General features: G+C 36.6%; 1 protein-coding gene and 1 non-coding gene across 2 annotated transcripts in view; both read left to right on the top strand.

Moving 5' to 3' along the window:
- The first annotated feature begins 826 nt into the window (after positions 1-826).
- The window catches only part of LOC139962040 (uncharacterized), a 35,381-nt gene continuing 20,029 nt past the window's right edge, over positions 827-16,178 (top strand). The window contains exons 1-4 of the mRNA XM_071961873.1: positions 827-851; positions 3,322-3,417; positions 12,531-12,748; positions 13,127-13,325. Of these exons, the coding sequence (XP_071817974.1) occupies positions 3,327-3,417; positions 12,531-12,748; positions 13,127-13,325 (508 nt within the window). The 5' untranslated portion in view covers positions 827-851; positions 3,322-3,326. The remainder of the gene's footprint in view (positions 852-3,321; positions 3,418-12,530; positions 12,749-13,126; positions 13,326-16,178) is intronic.
- Trnay-aua (transfer RNA tyrosine (anticodon AUA)) lies at positions 11,744-11,815 on the top strand. Its single transcript has one exon. It is a non-coding gene; the product is annotated as a tRNA-Tyr (tRNA).

Genomic DNA, 16,178 nt, shown 5'->3' with positions numbered 1-16,178 from the left:
GTCTTTCCCCGCCCGTCCCATCGCGAAGAGTTGACTCTCACTGGTTGGGACGGTTTGCATTTATCACCTTATTTAACAAAAGAAATTATGAAATACCGAAATTTTGTATATATTCATTTTTCATTAGTCAACAAATAATTCCCCCTGAACTCTCTCCTTTTGAATCAATTTGTTAAAATGTTCATTTAGTTGTGCACTTGAGAGGTCGCCATTCGCCCTTCAGGAGGATTTTGTCTACAGGCGATCGAATATTAAGTCTTCTTGTGAACAACAGGCCACACGGGATCCAACCGCTCCCCGCCCATCACTTCCCATGCACGGTTGCTGGACAACTACCGGCGTTCATTTCTATAGAGAAAAAAATGGTTAAAAAAAGTTGTAAAAGTTAAAAGGCCTAACAATTATCTCATCCAAATCACCTTTGAAGAATATGCTTCTATAACGTGTTGGTATCCGACTCGGGCAACCAGATGAACCCACGCACAGTCCTATAATTTTTGTCAATTTACTATTTACAGGTTATTAGCCGAGCAGGTAAACTTGACCGTTGAACTTCTGTGTAATGGAATTTTCCAGGAATGTCGAAATACGGATGCTTATAGAGAGCGAGTTGTACCGTCATAGATGTAATCTAAAAACTTTTAAGCCATTCTTTTCTTTTAATGCGTAAGCAAAAACTTAAAGATGTAGATTTGGATTATTTTGTTTTATTATGTTTATGATTCATAAGATAAATCGGTTTAATTAAAATGAAAATTGGAAGATTCTGGTGCATCATTTCGAGGAAGGGTGCACGTAATGAATAGTCATTACACCTGTCAAAATTCCGCGAACCCCGGGCTTATTCACTCGTAAGTACACAAACAAACACTACTAGTACTGAATGGAAACAACCAACGTAAGAAACCTTGCAAAATATATAGGCAGACCACTAGCTCAGTACACACATCGAGAACGTACATTCACCCTCCAACTGGTGAAGAAAAGCCTCGCGGAAAGGAATTGACTGTAACTATCTCGTTCGAATACAATTTATACTCAATCATCAGTTAGTAACAACAATAAAAAAAATATATAGAAAAACATTTTTTGACAAGGTATACTCATTATTCGACGGAAGCCGTTAGTTCAGAGCCGTTAAAGCGTTGCCTACCAACACCAGTATTGCTACCACATACCAGTACCACTTAAAAGTTACAGTAGGGCCTAGGCGTTTTATTATTACTGCCTAGCACAGCTTAGGCCAAGAGCAAGGCCTAGCTTATTAATATTATACCGCATATGGTACGCAGGCACCAGAATCTCAGTCTCAACTTGTAACCTCGACTGAAAAGGTTAAATTGAGTCAGGTAAGTACACCTTTGTATTCCATCTTACAACACATACGTCAGTTATTTTCTAAGCTATAATTGTGTAGGGCCTACGTTGACTTTGGCCAGTACTTTTAGTGTTAGGTCCTACTCCTAGTGTTAATGTTATTAGTAATAGTATATTACATAGGACTATGCTCTTTTTTGCTGGGCACGAGAACTAAATTACCGAACGACTGATCCGCTCTCAACCCCAGTTCCCTTGCATCAAGAAAGTGACTGTGTGATCATCGTCGGGTGTGTATCACCATTCCCCTCGAAAGGGAACAGTATATACTACACGTGATCTTAGCCAAAAGGTCGATGTAACTGTACTGATTCTATAGTCCATTTTTGACATTGTAGTTATTTATTTGTTACCACTTTTTCATTAATCAACAAAGCCTTAAACAAAACTTGTCACTTTGAAACAAGATAACATCAATTTTAATTATTAGACACTTTTGTGGATTACTGCACCCATTAAGTGGAATTGTACAGTAGGCCTAGACAAGGGTGAAAATGAGTGGTCGCTGAAGAGCGCCTGTAACATCTGAAGTTTTACAGGCAATGATTTACAATCACGCACAATTTTGACTTAATTTCTTTATAAACTTCAATATAATTTTAACAGTGTTTGCGGTACCCGGGTACCCACCAGGCGCGATATTACCCGGTTTCTAAATTATTTCCCAAATCCTAGGCAAAGTGTGATTTTTTTAAAAACCGATGGTTAGGCAAGATTTTCCCATTGACTTAGTGTGGTGTTAGGCTACCATGTGGTCGAAGATAACAGCAATAACAAAGTGTTCCAGAACTTCCATGGATATCTTATACCTGCGTCACAATTTCAGCTAATAAACAGATGGCTAGGCTAGATTACCCATTGACTAAGTGTGGTGTTAGGCAACCATGTGGTCGAAGATAACAGCAATAATGGAAGTATTCCATGGATATCTTATAACTGCGTCACAATTTTAGCGAATAAACGGATGTTTAGGCTAGATTTCGCCATTGACTTAGTGTGGTAAGTGTTAGGCTACCATGTGGAAGAAATTGAAAGTATTCTCACAATTATTAAGTTATTTATTCATTCGGTTATTTCATAGAAGGAAAGACTGACAAGGAATTTCACGAGATGTTGCTAACAGATTATAGACGGGATAAATAAAATATAATAATCGCAAGTGGCTTTTAACTAAACGTTTCTTCCAAATGCGAGCAAATTGTGCGATTCTCACGGCTAATGGGAACCCTGGGCCTTCATAATAGATAGTAGAATTAAAAACTGTTTACGATAGGCTAACTTGCTTCTAGGCTATTTAGTAACCACTAAGTTAGCCCAACCCCTAGTTTATTACTAAAAGTATCATCCTGGTACCATTTCCAAGCTCTGCCATAAAGAGTTTAGCAGACAATTCTTTGTCTGACCTATTATGCAAATTTATTTGAATGAGTAAACTTTGAAGCACTTAACTTTTTTATTTCTGGGGAGATTAGGATGAAGACTCGGCGGAAAAATTTCTCAAAATCGGGTTTTCATGAAAATAACTACACAAATTTGGTAAACAGGTATTATGAGAGATGGCGTAGGGCCTACTATCAGTACTGACATATATGTACTCGCACCAACACAGCTGTATATAATAAATATACAGTATCATTAAACCAAGCTGCCTTAAAAACTATTTATTAATTTTAAGTGGCCTGTTTATTAATATTAAATCTGGTATATTAAAGAGTAAATTATATACAAATCAGTTGAAATGAATGAAATGGAAAAGGTGCGTAGCGTCATGGTTGAAAGTACAGTACTGACTAACTGAATACAGTAAGGTCACTTAATTGTTGTTGTATCCAGCTTGACGGTGGACTCTACATAAACTTAGCCATTGTTGTGTATTGTATTGTATTGTTGTGTATTCAGACCTGTTTGTTAAATTTGTTTTTTTGTTTCTTTCTCTCTTAACAGCAATCATGGATCGTCTCAAGAGACCTGCACCGGCTATAATGTGTATCTTAAATTTCTTACTGATGTTACAGCTTCCTTTCTCAGTTTCAGGGATTGGTAAGTAGTGGTAGTGGTTCACTTTCATGCTAAGTGGGTTTCAAGGTTTGATAACCGCATAGAGATCTATAGACCAAATTCCTACTTGCATACATGTGATTATTAATACTAAGGTCATATCTTTATGTAAGTTGATATTTCTCCGCATAGTACCAATTTTCTTGAATTCACCCTACTGTGTAGATTATAGTAGATCTAGAACTTGAGGGAACAACCCATGTGCCATGCTCGCTCTTGCTCCTTAAGTGCTATTCAAGCCCCATACATGGTAATCCCTATACCTGCCACAACCAATCTAATCACTGCCACAACCCCATAGTGTCAAAACCCCTTAGTGCCATGTCACCATCTGGGCAGTGTCATTCCATCTCTGGCTCTTTCAGTGGCAAGCCAAGCCATTCATGCCATGTGTATCACAGACGCCCAGTCCCACAACCCCTCAATGCCAAAACCATCCTTAGTTCCATACCGCCTCCCACCTCTTCCCCTGCCTCTCCCCTCCCCCTCCCCCTCTCTCTCCCCTCCCCTTCTCCCTCTCCCTCTCCCCTCTCCCACCCTGGCAGACTGGTGTATGTCAGTCGCTATCTTTGCTAAGGCCTCATATGTCCTCAGTGTCAATTCACGTAATAATGTCAAGTATCCTCAATGTTGCAAATTTTAGATCAAGTCCAGACTTTTAACACTGCTGATAATACTGACTGTATGTTGAGATAGACTAAAGTTGTGTGCATGTGAACTTTTGCATTAGCCCCCCATGTTGTTATATATAGCATATCAGTTGTTTTGTTCCCACTAGGGTAGTCACATAACCCATAGCTGAACTCAGTTGAGGTCAGTTTGGGGGTGAAAGGTACAGTACATGTGTTACAACATTAATTTAATTCCCAGAGTAGTACTGAAAGTTTAGGATGTCCCTAAAGGGATTTTGGGCCTCACATTTAGCACAGCTGCTACTTGATGTTGGCAATCATGGACAAGGATATATTTGTTATTTATAACCCATTGGTGTCAATATCAGATTTGTGTTACCAATGTTGCATCAATGATGTTAAAGCACAGAATCATGCTTTTGTTGTGATACAAATGCTTACTGTGATATAAATGTTAGGTAAAGTACTGTACCTTACAATAATCATCACAGTAGATAAACTCATCCCTAAAGATACCATTAAGTAGATCTTGTTAGTTTCATTGTGTGTTTATATTTGACTAATCAGCTTAACTGTGGGAGGGAGATGGGGCCGGGGTGGGGGGAGGGGGATATTCTCTAGCTAGAATGCATGATTTCTTGACACTACCACATGACATTCTTCCATTTTGTTTTATTCCTTTTTTTTGGCTTCATTTATGAAGAGTTTTGCCATATAAAGTAACAATTATGCATGTGAAGGACTATAGCATAATTCTCCTCCTGTTAAACAAGGACATGTTTGTAAAAGCTGTGGGATTGAAAGAACATTAACGTGAATGCTTGAGGAGTTTATTTTAAAAGATACTCTTTAAGATTCTGTGAACACACTAATAAACACTTTTTTCTTTTTTTTTAAAGGTGTACTCTTTACACATTGTACACACTATAAACACTTAAGTACTAGAATACTATACTGTAGTGTGCATTTACAACGTGTGCAAAAGTTTGAATTAGATTGTTCTTTGTTGTTGATGGAAATTCTCAGGGAAATATTTACACAATAGCCATTCAAAAGTTGCTTTGCTTTGCATTCCTTTTTATTTATTGTTTTTATCCCTTGGTCCGTTTTTCCTAAAAATCCAGTATCAATTGTTCCGATTGTTAGTGTTGTCAATGGAAATCTTCAGGAAAAGATTTAAATTTGGAAATTGCATCGCAATTTATGATTCATTGTGCAGAGTAAAAGTGGGCTTTTTCCATTTATATGTTTTCATCAATATAGCTGTGAATGGCATAATAAACTTTCCTTGATATATATGTACTGCATAGGCCTAAGTGCTGATAAATCATGAGAACAAATGGGCCCAAATTCTGACTCGAAGTTGAGTTTGAATGTGTAGTACTCTGTACAGTACTGTAGTGTAAGTAGTAACAGTCCAGATATTTTTTTTACAAATGATGACCAAATTATTGAAAATGCCCCACAAAATGTTTTAGATTTGTTGTAACTGATGGAGGGTGACAGAGGGGGACGGACAGTTCAGTAGGTGCTAGAAAGATTTCCAAAATGGTCATATTTCATTATAAACCCTCGTTCATGGCCGTTTTATACTGCCACCATTAAACTCATCCAAATCAATTTTACTACTGTGTACTAGTGTGTACTTGATGAGGGGGGGGGGGGAGAGGCGGGGGGGGAAGACTGACAATCTTTAAATTGAAATAAAATTCTGGCAGTAAGCCAACAGACCACAATATTATAGAAGGTACCTGTTTTTAAAGGAAAATTCAGATGTAGTTGGTTTTTATGAGGTAACAAGACCAATGTGGTTCTATCTTGATGTATTTATTCACATTATGTATCCTAACCATGCTACACCCTACTAAAGAACCCTACAAAAAGATACTATGATTCATATACAGTAGAGTTTTAGCATGTAAGTAGTGAAAAAAAAATTTTGTGGTTTAAATTCACTCTTTGATGATTGACATATTTGTTTTCATTACGTAATCCTCACCACCCAACACCACCTACTGTACTAGACTCAACAGTCTCCATTGTTCTGATAAAAAAAAAAAAATAATAAAAAAAAGATTTATAACTTTGTTATGGCTTTAACCTAATTTAAGTAGAAAAGCCATTCCAGTGCCCCCTGTTGTTTATAACAAATTCGTATACATGTTTTCATAAATTTATTCTCACCAGTTTGCCCTTGAACAGACAGTAGTTCACATCATAGTTGGAAAAGTTTTGCAAATTAGGCAAGTGGGGTTTTCCCTATACTTGCAATGCTTGGCAGTGATTTACTGCAGTTCCTTCAGTATGGTATAATTTATACTGTGTTAATCGTTGTGAACTGTCAGTACAGATTGCCCTATGTGCATGATTGCACGTTTGAGCCAGATTGCTTTACGACAGTCGCCCGTATTTTGTATAAAGTTACTTCACTTCCTCATGTGCGTCTCTCCTCACAACATCTGTACCGAGTCTAGATCAACCTTCTAACTTTTCGACTCCGACCTCCCATGGGGTCTGGTCGCCTCTGGTTAACCTATCCCTCTCTCATTCTACCGCCCAAATCGTCTAGTTGTTTGCTCCAAAGGTCCGTCAAGATCTATCTTGGCTGTTGATTGGTTGTTTTATGCTGCGGCCGGTATAAACCGGGAATATTCGAAACTAATTCAAAGTGTAATACATGTTTTCTTCGTGTTTTCATTGTTTATAAATAGGTATGGTAGTAAGCAATGTTCAGCAAACTATTGTGCACAGTAGTCTAGTGTTGCAATGATATCGATATCGTAGACAAATTCATTTGTTTTCGTTGCTCAAAATGATATAGCGATGTATCAGCAAAATATGAAATCCCATTGACAGTGTTGCATGCTCTGGTTGGTCAGTTTACATTGACGATGGTTTCGATATTTGGTTTTTAATACTTTTTCGCATTTTACATTGTAGCTCATATGGAGCCTTACATTTTTACTAATCAGCATCAGCGTGATTATGAATGTAGGTCATCGGCAATTACTGTAACGATTAGAACACGCTCGGTCGAATACTAATTTTTACCCGATATCTTTTTGTGTGAGAATTTCAAACGATGTGGTACGCTAAACTTCATATTGATATATATGCAAATGATATGCTAATATCTTTGCAACACTAGAGTAGTCCAGATCCACGATATTACTAGTTGGTTGTGTGACAGTTGCACATTTCGTGACAGATCAAAAGCATAAATTTTTTTCAAGATTGGCAAAGACTTCTTACTGTAATTGTAACAAGATATGTACAGTAAGTACTGGACTTAGTGTGAATTGTATACAGTACTGTAGGTCACAGAACTACTGTATGTATACATACTTTACATATTTCAAGAAGAATCCCAAGGCTTAGGGAATCAATCAGGCATACCTAGCTCCTTTGGAACATTCTAGATCCTTCAAGATCTTCGCCATTTGCACCAAAGTTTACTGTAGCTGTCTATTAAAAGATAGAGCTTGAAGTTTTCCATTTGAAATTCTTTCCTTGTGTTTCTGCATCTTTGAGTTACTTTCAGACTTTGAGTGTTTAGATCTTAGGAAGTAAAATGTTTCAGTATTGCTATATAAAGGGAGAAAACATGAAAACCTTTTGAGGATGGCAAGTTGAAGTTGGAAGCATGGGTGACCATTATTGTTATTATTATTATCACGCCGTTATTTATATAGCGCATAATCCACACGTTCTATGTGACTAAGTGACTTTATAGCATATATTTGTTGGGCCAATACTTGATGACTTTTAAATATTTCTTAAATAATGAGAAATAATAATCATGGATACATATATGTATCCATTTGTCCTTTGGGTGATATCTAGCGTTTTCGTTGTAAGAAAAAAAATGTGATAAAAATGTGATAAATTGCATTCATATATCATGATCATTAAATGTACAGCAGAGAGTCTGCCTAAGTTCAGGAGATAACTAACTGTTAAGGCTCAAGTAGTACCAGTCTCAAGGGTTTTAAGATGGATGTGACAAGCAATATATGGTCGACATGCATGTATTGTTCGTTTCTTGGAAAAACTTGAGTTGTATAGCGGAATGGAATGTACATATGGTTTGTGTACTACTGTGTATAGTGTAAATTGTTACAGCTAGTCGGATGTACAGACCTGCATCATGTAATTAATGTTGTAATGTGAACAGATGTATTATATAGAGAAGATATGTATCATGTTTTGTATGGTACTTACTGAAAACAGATGTTTGTGTTTATGATGGAAGCTGTTGTCGATACAGTTCTAAACTAAAATTTTGTGGCAATTTAAATCCATTAAAATGTGATTTTAAACCAATGGACAGTTCAAATTTACGAAAGAAATACTGCCCAGCAATATCATCAAAAATTAAAAATAACAGTAAGGTTAAAGAAAGCTCCTCTAATGCTGTTAGTGTTAGATCTACAGAAAACTTGAAAAATCTCATTTATTTCATTTTGTAACAGAGATGAATGGAACCTTTGAGATACCTTAATTCCTTACTACATCTAGACTTTGACATCAAGGATATGACCCTTGGGGTCAGATGGTGCCATTCCAATAATATGTAAGATAATTTCATAGAACTGTTGGGAACTTGGATCAGTGCCAATTGATGTCACTAGGGGGCAGAACCCGCCCTGTGGGTGACACTAACCTCTACCCCTTTCAGATGTGATTGGGTGGCAAGTTTGCAATATTCTACTCTGAAACCCATACACCAAACACAGCAAGCTGTTACAACAGCCTAACACTAAAATGGTACCCTAGGTCATTGTAGGTGGTATCTCCACATGTTCTTCTTCTTATTATGATTATGATTATTATTATGATTATTATTATTATTTTGCAAATGTCATGATGGGTCATAATCTTGGCATCGTAAACATTGATCAAAACAGTTACACAACAGAGTGTGATTCTGTATGTACAGTGTTGGGCCTATTGGCTATTTTAGATTCTATTTGGGGTCATTCGGAATTTTTAAAATGTTCTCGGAGTAGATGTTTCGAGGAATATGTAATTAATTTCAAGGTACAGGAAAGTATTCAAGGAACTCAACGTCAGAGCTCATCTTTGTCCTCCTTGCTTTGGCAGATTCTTGGTGCTTGTCCTTTTCATGTACTCTGACAGCTTCATTTCTCCTATTTAATTGTCTGTCTGTCTTGCATAAAAGTGAAATACGGGACTTCTGCCAACAAGTAAATTTAAAGGGACAAATAATAATAATAATAATGAGACAAAAAAGGTAATAAATCTTACCCAAAGTTACAGTAGTTAAAAACCAATCCAAAATAAAAAAACAAGCAAAGAAGAAAAATCAACCCTCCCTAATTCCTCACCCTCCCCTTTCCCCTTCTCCCCTTCCTCCTCCCAGACAAGAAAGGAAATGCTGTCAATACGAAAAGAAGAATTTGGTCGTTGAATAAATGTGAATATCCCCAAGGTAACATGATCTGAGATAGACTGTAAGCTGTAGGTAGCTTTCAACATTTTCCAAATTCTTTAGTTTTGGAACTTTGAACTTTAAATTCTTTATTGGGTACTTTACAGCCATAAATGTAACTGAGAATGACTCGTCATGTTGACTAAGAACTGTAACTGTATAGTAAATGTTATTTGAATTGATATTATTTATGGCTGTCATAGTTTATTTCCCAGAGTTTTTTTGAAAGATTAATAAGTAATCTGTAAAAAAATTATTTTGCTTTTTTTTTTTTGAGTTTCATGGAAAGGATTTTCTGTTAAGGAGAGGAAACATTGGATGTTTCTGGATTTTGGCATTGTCATTGATCTAATGGGGGAAAAAGTCACAGGATGGGTGGAAGTGACCTCATTAAATAGGAAGTGAATGATCTTTATTGTAGCTTACAGAGGAAAAACAGGATTAAAGGGATACTGTATGTTGGTGTCAACTGTCAAGACATTGTACAAGCTAAATGTTACTCTTGATTTAATTGTATTTACTTCGTTCCTCGCTTACCTGTCTCCCCACAACCTTACCACCTCATTCTACTGTGCATAGAATGAACTGGTCACCATTTAACCAGGGAGTTGTTATGGAACCATAATCCACGGTTCCATAACATCTCCGTTTGAACACTGCACGCTCTCTGTGACCGGCCCCTCCAGTCAATGCCCTTCCTTCTCATTCTACCATCCAAAGTGCCAACATCATGCGTTTTTGTTGTCCGGATTTCCTACAGCGATTTTCGTACGGAATTGGAAACTAGGTTCTTGGTCTATTCCATAATTTAGATACTGAAGTATTTACCAAGTGTTCACAGCCCGAAAAAGCCCTTTTTTTGCATAGGGAGGAATTTCTAGTTTTTTATTGAGAATTTATAATAACTGACATTTTTCACAATATATTATCATCTGGAATGGGTCAGTGTACAGTTTGTTTTCTTTCCTTACATGTTATCAGCCTATAGTACTCTTTGGATCAACATTTTTCTTTTTCAAGTATAAACAGTCATACCTCTGACTCATTTGCAATAGGGTGATATTGCCAGAGAAAAAAAATTCAACCAAATGGTGTTTTTCAATCTCTAAAATGTTCACATCTGTTAACAAAAGAAAACAAAAGAAAGAAGAAAAACATGCTTAATAGGCTCAGTTATCAAGATGTGGTTGTCCATGGTGATTTGTGATGCAGACAATTAACGTCAGTTACACCCATATTTGACAAAATCTACTCTATAGCCCTTTAATGCATTTATACATTTAGTCATCTGACTGAAGTTGCTGTGTGCCAAGCTATATTCCTGTAATAAAAGCACCTGTTTTGTTTGGTATTTCTACCCAACGACAGGGTAATTCAGTTTAATAGTCAGTCAAAATAAGATTCAAGCTGATATGAAATTCAGATATGCCCCCCCCCCCCTTGTATACAGTAGATAATTTTACCAAGGACGGCTGAGACGGCTCAGATCAACTCCAGAAAATATCAAAATTCAGTTTGATCCTCAACATTTCATTTCTTGCCCGCTCTTTCATAAACCACAATTTACAAAATTAAGTTGGGAAACTTTTTATAGCCTTTCACAGAGCTTCATTTAAGCAAATGAAAACTTGTTAATGAGTTAACACTTTTACATTAAAACAGGATTTTACATTGTATCGAAAAAGCCATTTATCCTGTTTCATCACATTTTATCAACTTCAGCTCAAAAGAAGCTTCTTGTAGTAGTTACTTACTGTCTGTACACATCATGATAAAATGTAATATCAATACTTTTGTAGCAAGTTTTATTTTTATTTTTGTGTGGGTGTTTCTGCAATTATTCCGCCCTGTATGAAATATGTAATGCAAACATCATTTACAACTTACGAAACCCACATGTTCGTTAAAATTCATAATTTGCAGTATTTAGTATGGGAGGCTTACTGTATGGTTAAATCAAGTCGAGCAGTCTATATCGCCTCTTAGTACAGTTCTCTGTTAACAGAATCATGCATATATATATATATATATATATATATATATGAAAATCGTAATGAGTTGGAAAAAAATATATATATATTATATATTATAATATATATATTATAATATATATTATAATATATATATATTACATATATATATAATATATATATATGTGTGTTTATATGCTTACAGTGAAATTACGACCTTCCTTACTGGTTTCGAACCTCTGGACGTACAATCAGCATCTATAGCCTAGTGGTTATGGTGTCCGCTTATAAAGTGGGAGGCCCGGGTTCGAATCCCGGTGGAGGCCGGAAGTTTTTTCACTGTTCTGGATTTTCCAACTCACTACAACTTCAATTATATATACTGTATATGGTAATTATTGAGATTTGATACTGAAGCTTTGGCAAATCTAAAACTTAAAACTTGTAAATATTAGTAAGTACAGTACCCTATAAGGTAGTACAGTAGTACTGTAATAACTGACCACACAGTAATAATTGCATATATGTCAATATTCTGTACAGGCCTGTTTTGTTATGTACAGTAAATGACAGTACTTACAGTACTCTTTGTACATTCATCAATTACTGGGGTAGCAATGCAAAAGTTTTGGTCTTCAACCATGAGTCAGCAAGCAGTCTCCGTTCGTACTGCACTTAACTGTTATTGAGCTCTTGAATTGTCACCGGACGTGGTTGAGCATCCTGATATATTGCTGATTAAACCCATAATCTTTGAATTTCAGCCAGTCATGAAGATTCCTGTTGTTTGTGTACAAATTTTGTATCAATGATTTTGCAGAGTACCAGGACAGGAATGAAAAAATTTGCCATGTATCTCAATTTCAGGAGGTTAATAGCTACACCTTTCCTCTTTTTTTTTCACCTGTATTCTACTCTTTACTCGTTATAATCCCTCTCGTACTGTGCAGTACATCTCTCCGTATGCAATCTAGTCAACATCTTCCTTTCCTGACATTTCCGATATACAGTATATATATGAATTTTCCTTTTTCTACACAGATTGCAGTACTACGATAGCAAACCTTGCAGATGGTGAATCGGGGGTGATTCACTCCCCGGGGTTTCCCCAGTCCTACCCGCAGGGATCCGGTTACACGTGTACCTACCAGCTCTCCATCATAGGCGAGGGTTACATCACACTCTCTTTTGAGGACTTCCACCTTCACGATGGACCGGTATTCACTTGCAAAAATAATGGCACATACGACTATCTAACGGTAAGGCTGACCGACGGTCAGATACGGTATTTTCTGTGGGATACCCTTGGGAGCCCTTGCAGTTAACCCCAACACTGTTACGTCCAGTATGGTCTGTCATGTAATAGGTCATAATTGAAACGGAAAAGTTAAATATTCGGTACATTGCGTTTTTATGTAGAAAATGTTATACCACGGCTAGAGCAGACTACCAAGCAACCTTCAATACAAAGTCTGATGTTACATTGCTTTATACATTGCTTACCTGTCTCCTCACAACATCAACACTCATGTATATAAAATCAATAGAGTGAACTGTAACCTGTTTGACACTGTACATTCACCGATAGCAACCCCTTTTTTTTTTAGTACGTTTTTTTTAAACAACTCTCATTTCAGATAAACCTTCACAATAACCAAAGTCCCATCTATGCCTGCGGTGTGGGACGTCCCGCTACCATCATAGCCCCGAAAGAAACTGTGACGGTAGAGTTGGTGGTCCACGCCGCCCCCTCCTCGGCCACGTTCAGGGGTTTCCAGATGCGTTATAGTTTTATATCTGAAGAGAAGAAAGTAGAACTCAGCTCCAATTTTCACGGTGAGGACATTACAGTGCTTTGATTTTCTCTGCCTGTTGCTTGTCTCCTAATGACTGTCATATTTTGAGTTACTCTGTGAAATAAGCTTTTATCAACTGTCGTCTTCAAGTGTAAAATAAGGTGTGTAGATGCATACAGCATTGATCGTATCATGCGTGTGAAATACAGTTTAGCAGCTTTAAGGAAAATATCACTGGAAGCACCTTTTCTCACTGCTCACATTAAATTTGAGGTAGTCGTGTATTTAATTCACTATTCCATATCACTGTGATGAATGTGTATATATATATATATATATTGAAATGCCAATAAGGTGGAAAATCCAAAACAGTGACAAAACTTCCAGCCTTCTCTGGGATTCGAACCCAGACCTCCCGCTGGACAAACTAACCAAGCTATGGACACTGATTGTCTGTCCAGGATAGTCTTCTTTCCAGATCTCAAAAGTTATACTTTGAACAGACTCTTGAAATGAAATGGAAATAAATGGCTTAGGCAAATGAATACATATATATATTATTAGAAAATGCAGAGAAATAAGATATGACTCATAATTGACAAATAAAGGAGTATTGTTTCAGAAAATATATTGGAATTTTCGGCCCGCCTTGGACCTTCTTCAGCAATACTTGGCAGTGGAATGGAAAGTATGAAATGTAACACAATGAATGTATGACGATAGATAATTGTAAGTAGCATTACTGGAAATAGAACCAAATACACCATGACTAAACAGAAAGCGTAGAACCATAGTCATGGTTTATTTGGTTCTATATCCATCGATACTCCTTATTGGTCAATTATGAGTCATATCCTATTCCTCTGCTTTTTTGCTAATAATATTTTCTATTGGCGTATACAGGGATTTCTTTATAATATGAAATGTATGTGTGTATGTATGTGTGTATGTATGCATGTATATATTCATATGCATTTAAACATTCAGATTTTATTCAAATGAATATTGAGGTCATACTGTGGGGTCAAAGTGGAAGGTCATGTGACAGTTCTATATTTATATCGGGATATATATTCATAGCTGGAGAAGAGTAACATTCTCAAAAAAAAAATTTAAAAAAAAAACGGCAAATATAGCAGCTAAAGTTTAATAACGAAAACTGAACATAATTGGTTGAGGAATTTCCACAATTTTCAAACATCCATGGAGCAATTTGAGTTCCCTTGGAACTATAGAAGAACAACATTTCCGTTTAATGAAAAGGAAAAATACAGGCCGATATTAAAAGAAACGAAGACCTTCATTAAACCAAGTCATGGTTTGCGAAGACCTATTCATCCGTGAAAGATAATTAGTACGGTTGAGCACAACTCAATATTCTTTCTTCATGTGTAGTGTAGCATACATACATACATTACCCACATACATACATACATACATACATGTACATTACATACATACTGTACAGCCATCTACTGTAGAAGTGGAAGGAAGTCGTTGAGAGTATCTAGACATGCTTCATTTCACCTCTTGTAATAAGACCAGCTCCACTCTTCAGGGAAATGTAAATTTATCGTTTTGTTTACACGTGACGGTATCTATCCCTGTATGTACAGTATATGTATATTGAAGAGATGACAGATGTTTCAGTATGTTGTGTAGTCCATTAGAAAACACAATTTTCTAACAGTTCAGGAGAATATGAAAATGTTTCCTTGATGTGTCAGGACCAGATATTAAAAGTTGAATGTGATTAGTCTGGGCACCAAATTATTAGCACGGATGAAACATTGCTGAAGTACAATCATACTATCTTTCAATAGGTTTTGGTCCTCTGTGTTTATATCTAGACGTTTTTGGAGCTCTGATTAAGAGAAAGTAAATGCCTCAATGAGGTTTAAAAAATGCTCTGACAGCTTTAGTATCTCAGTTTGAGCATGGGTGACTAAAATTACTGAGACCCTTTAAATTTGCGGCCCCTCGTACTGTAGGATGCCAGTTCGTATGTTACTTTCCCTGATGTATCGGAACCGGTCGCATTGAATGTCAATAGTTTTGGCGCCAAAATTTAGCTTAATATTGCTGAAAGATGTCAAAAGTTCTTTCCTTTAAAGTCTCTGATTCTCCACATCACATTCTTGACATTTAAGAATCTTGCTTTTATGAGGATAAATCAAATGCCTCACTGAGATTAAAACACCCGAGGCTGGCGCTGGTATTGAAAGTACTTGTACTATTAACTGTGTATATAAATTTCAGCATGGGACACTGTACTTCTCTAGAAAAATCTGCTCTGGTTCAGGAGTGTTTAGTTTATACTAGAAACGAGAGCCATAGGTCTCGTTTGTTTGTTGGTTTCTTGCGGTGAAGGTGTGGTTGCAGGAGGGCTCCATTCCTCACTGATTAAGAGCGACTTAGATTAAAATACCCTCAGATGAGCGTGAGTATTGTGTGTGAAGGGTCAACAAAGCTGTGCTGCACAAAGGGACATGATTATGCAACATATTGTTCAATACTGCTTTGTTTGGTAAACATTCTGATAATTGAAGTATTTAAACCAATTGTACTTTTGACCTTTGATATGCTGATGGAAGGTATGATGGCTAACGATTTGAGAGATGGTTTTTATTGTGTAGTGTAGTATTCACAGAGCTGATAGATAGCAGATACTTATTGACACTCGTTAGCATGTTACTCACAGAAACAACAACAACTATATACATGTAAACAAATGAGAAAAGAACAAAACAATTAATACTAAACAGCCATGGTTGCATACAGTATCACCCTGATGAACTTTGTGGACACATAAAATCAAAGTGATTGAGGGGGGGGGGTTAACTTGTCTAGCATTTATGAACCCAGTATAAATTAATGTCTGTCAGTATTGGGG

This window comes from Apostichopus japonicus, chromosome 20, assembly GCF_037975245.1.
Source record: "Apostichopus japonicus isolate 1M-3 chromosome 20, ASM3797524v1, whole genome shotgun sequence".
Lineage (NCBI taxonomy): Eukaryota > Metazoa > Echinodermata > Holothuroidea > Aspidochirotida > Stichopodidae > Apostichopus > Apostichopus japonicus.
This window is presented reverse-complemented; position numbering and strand designations above follow the sequence as displayed.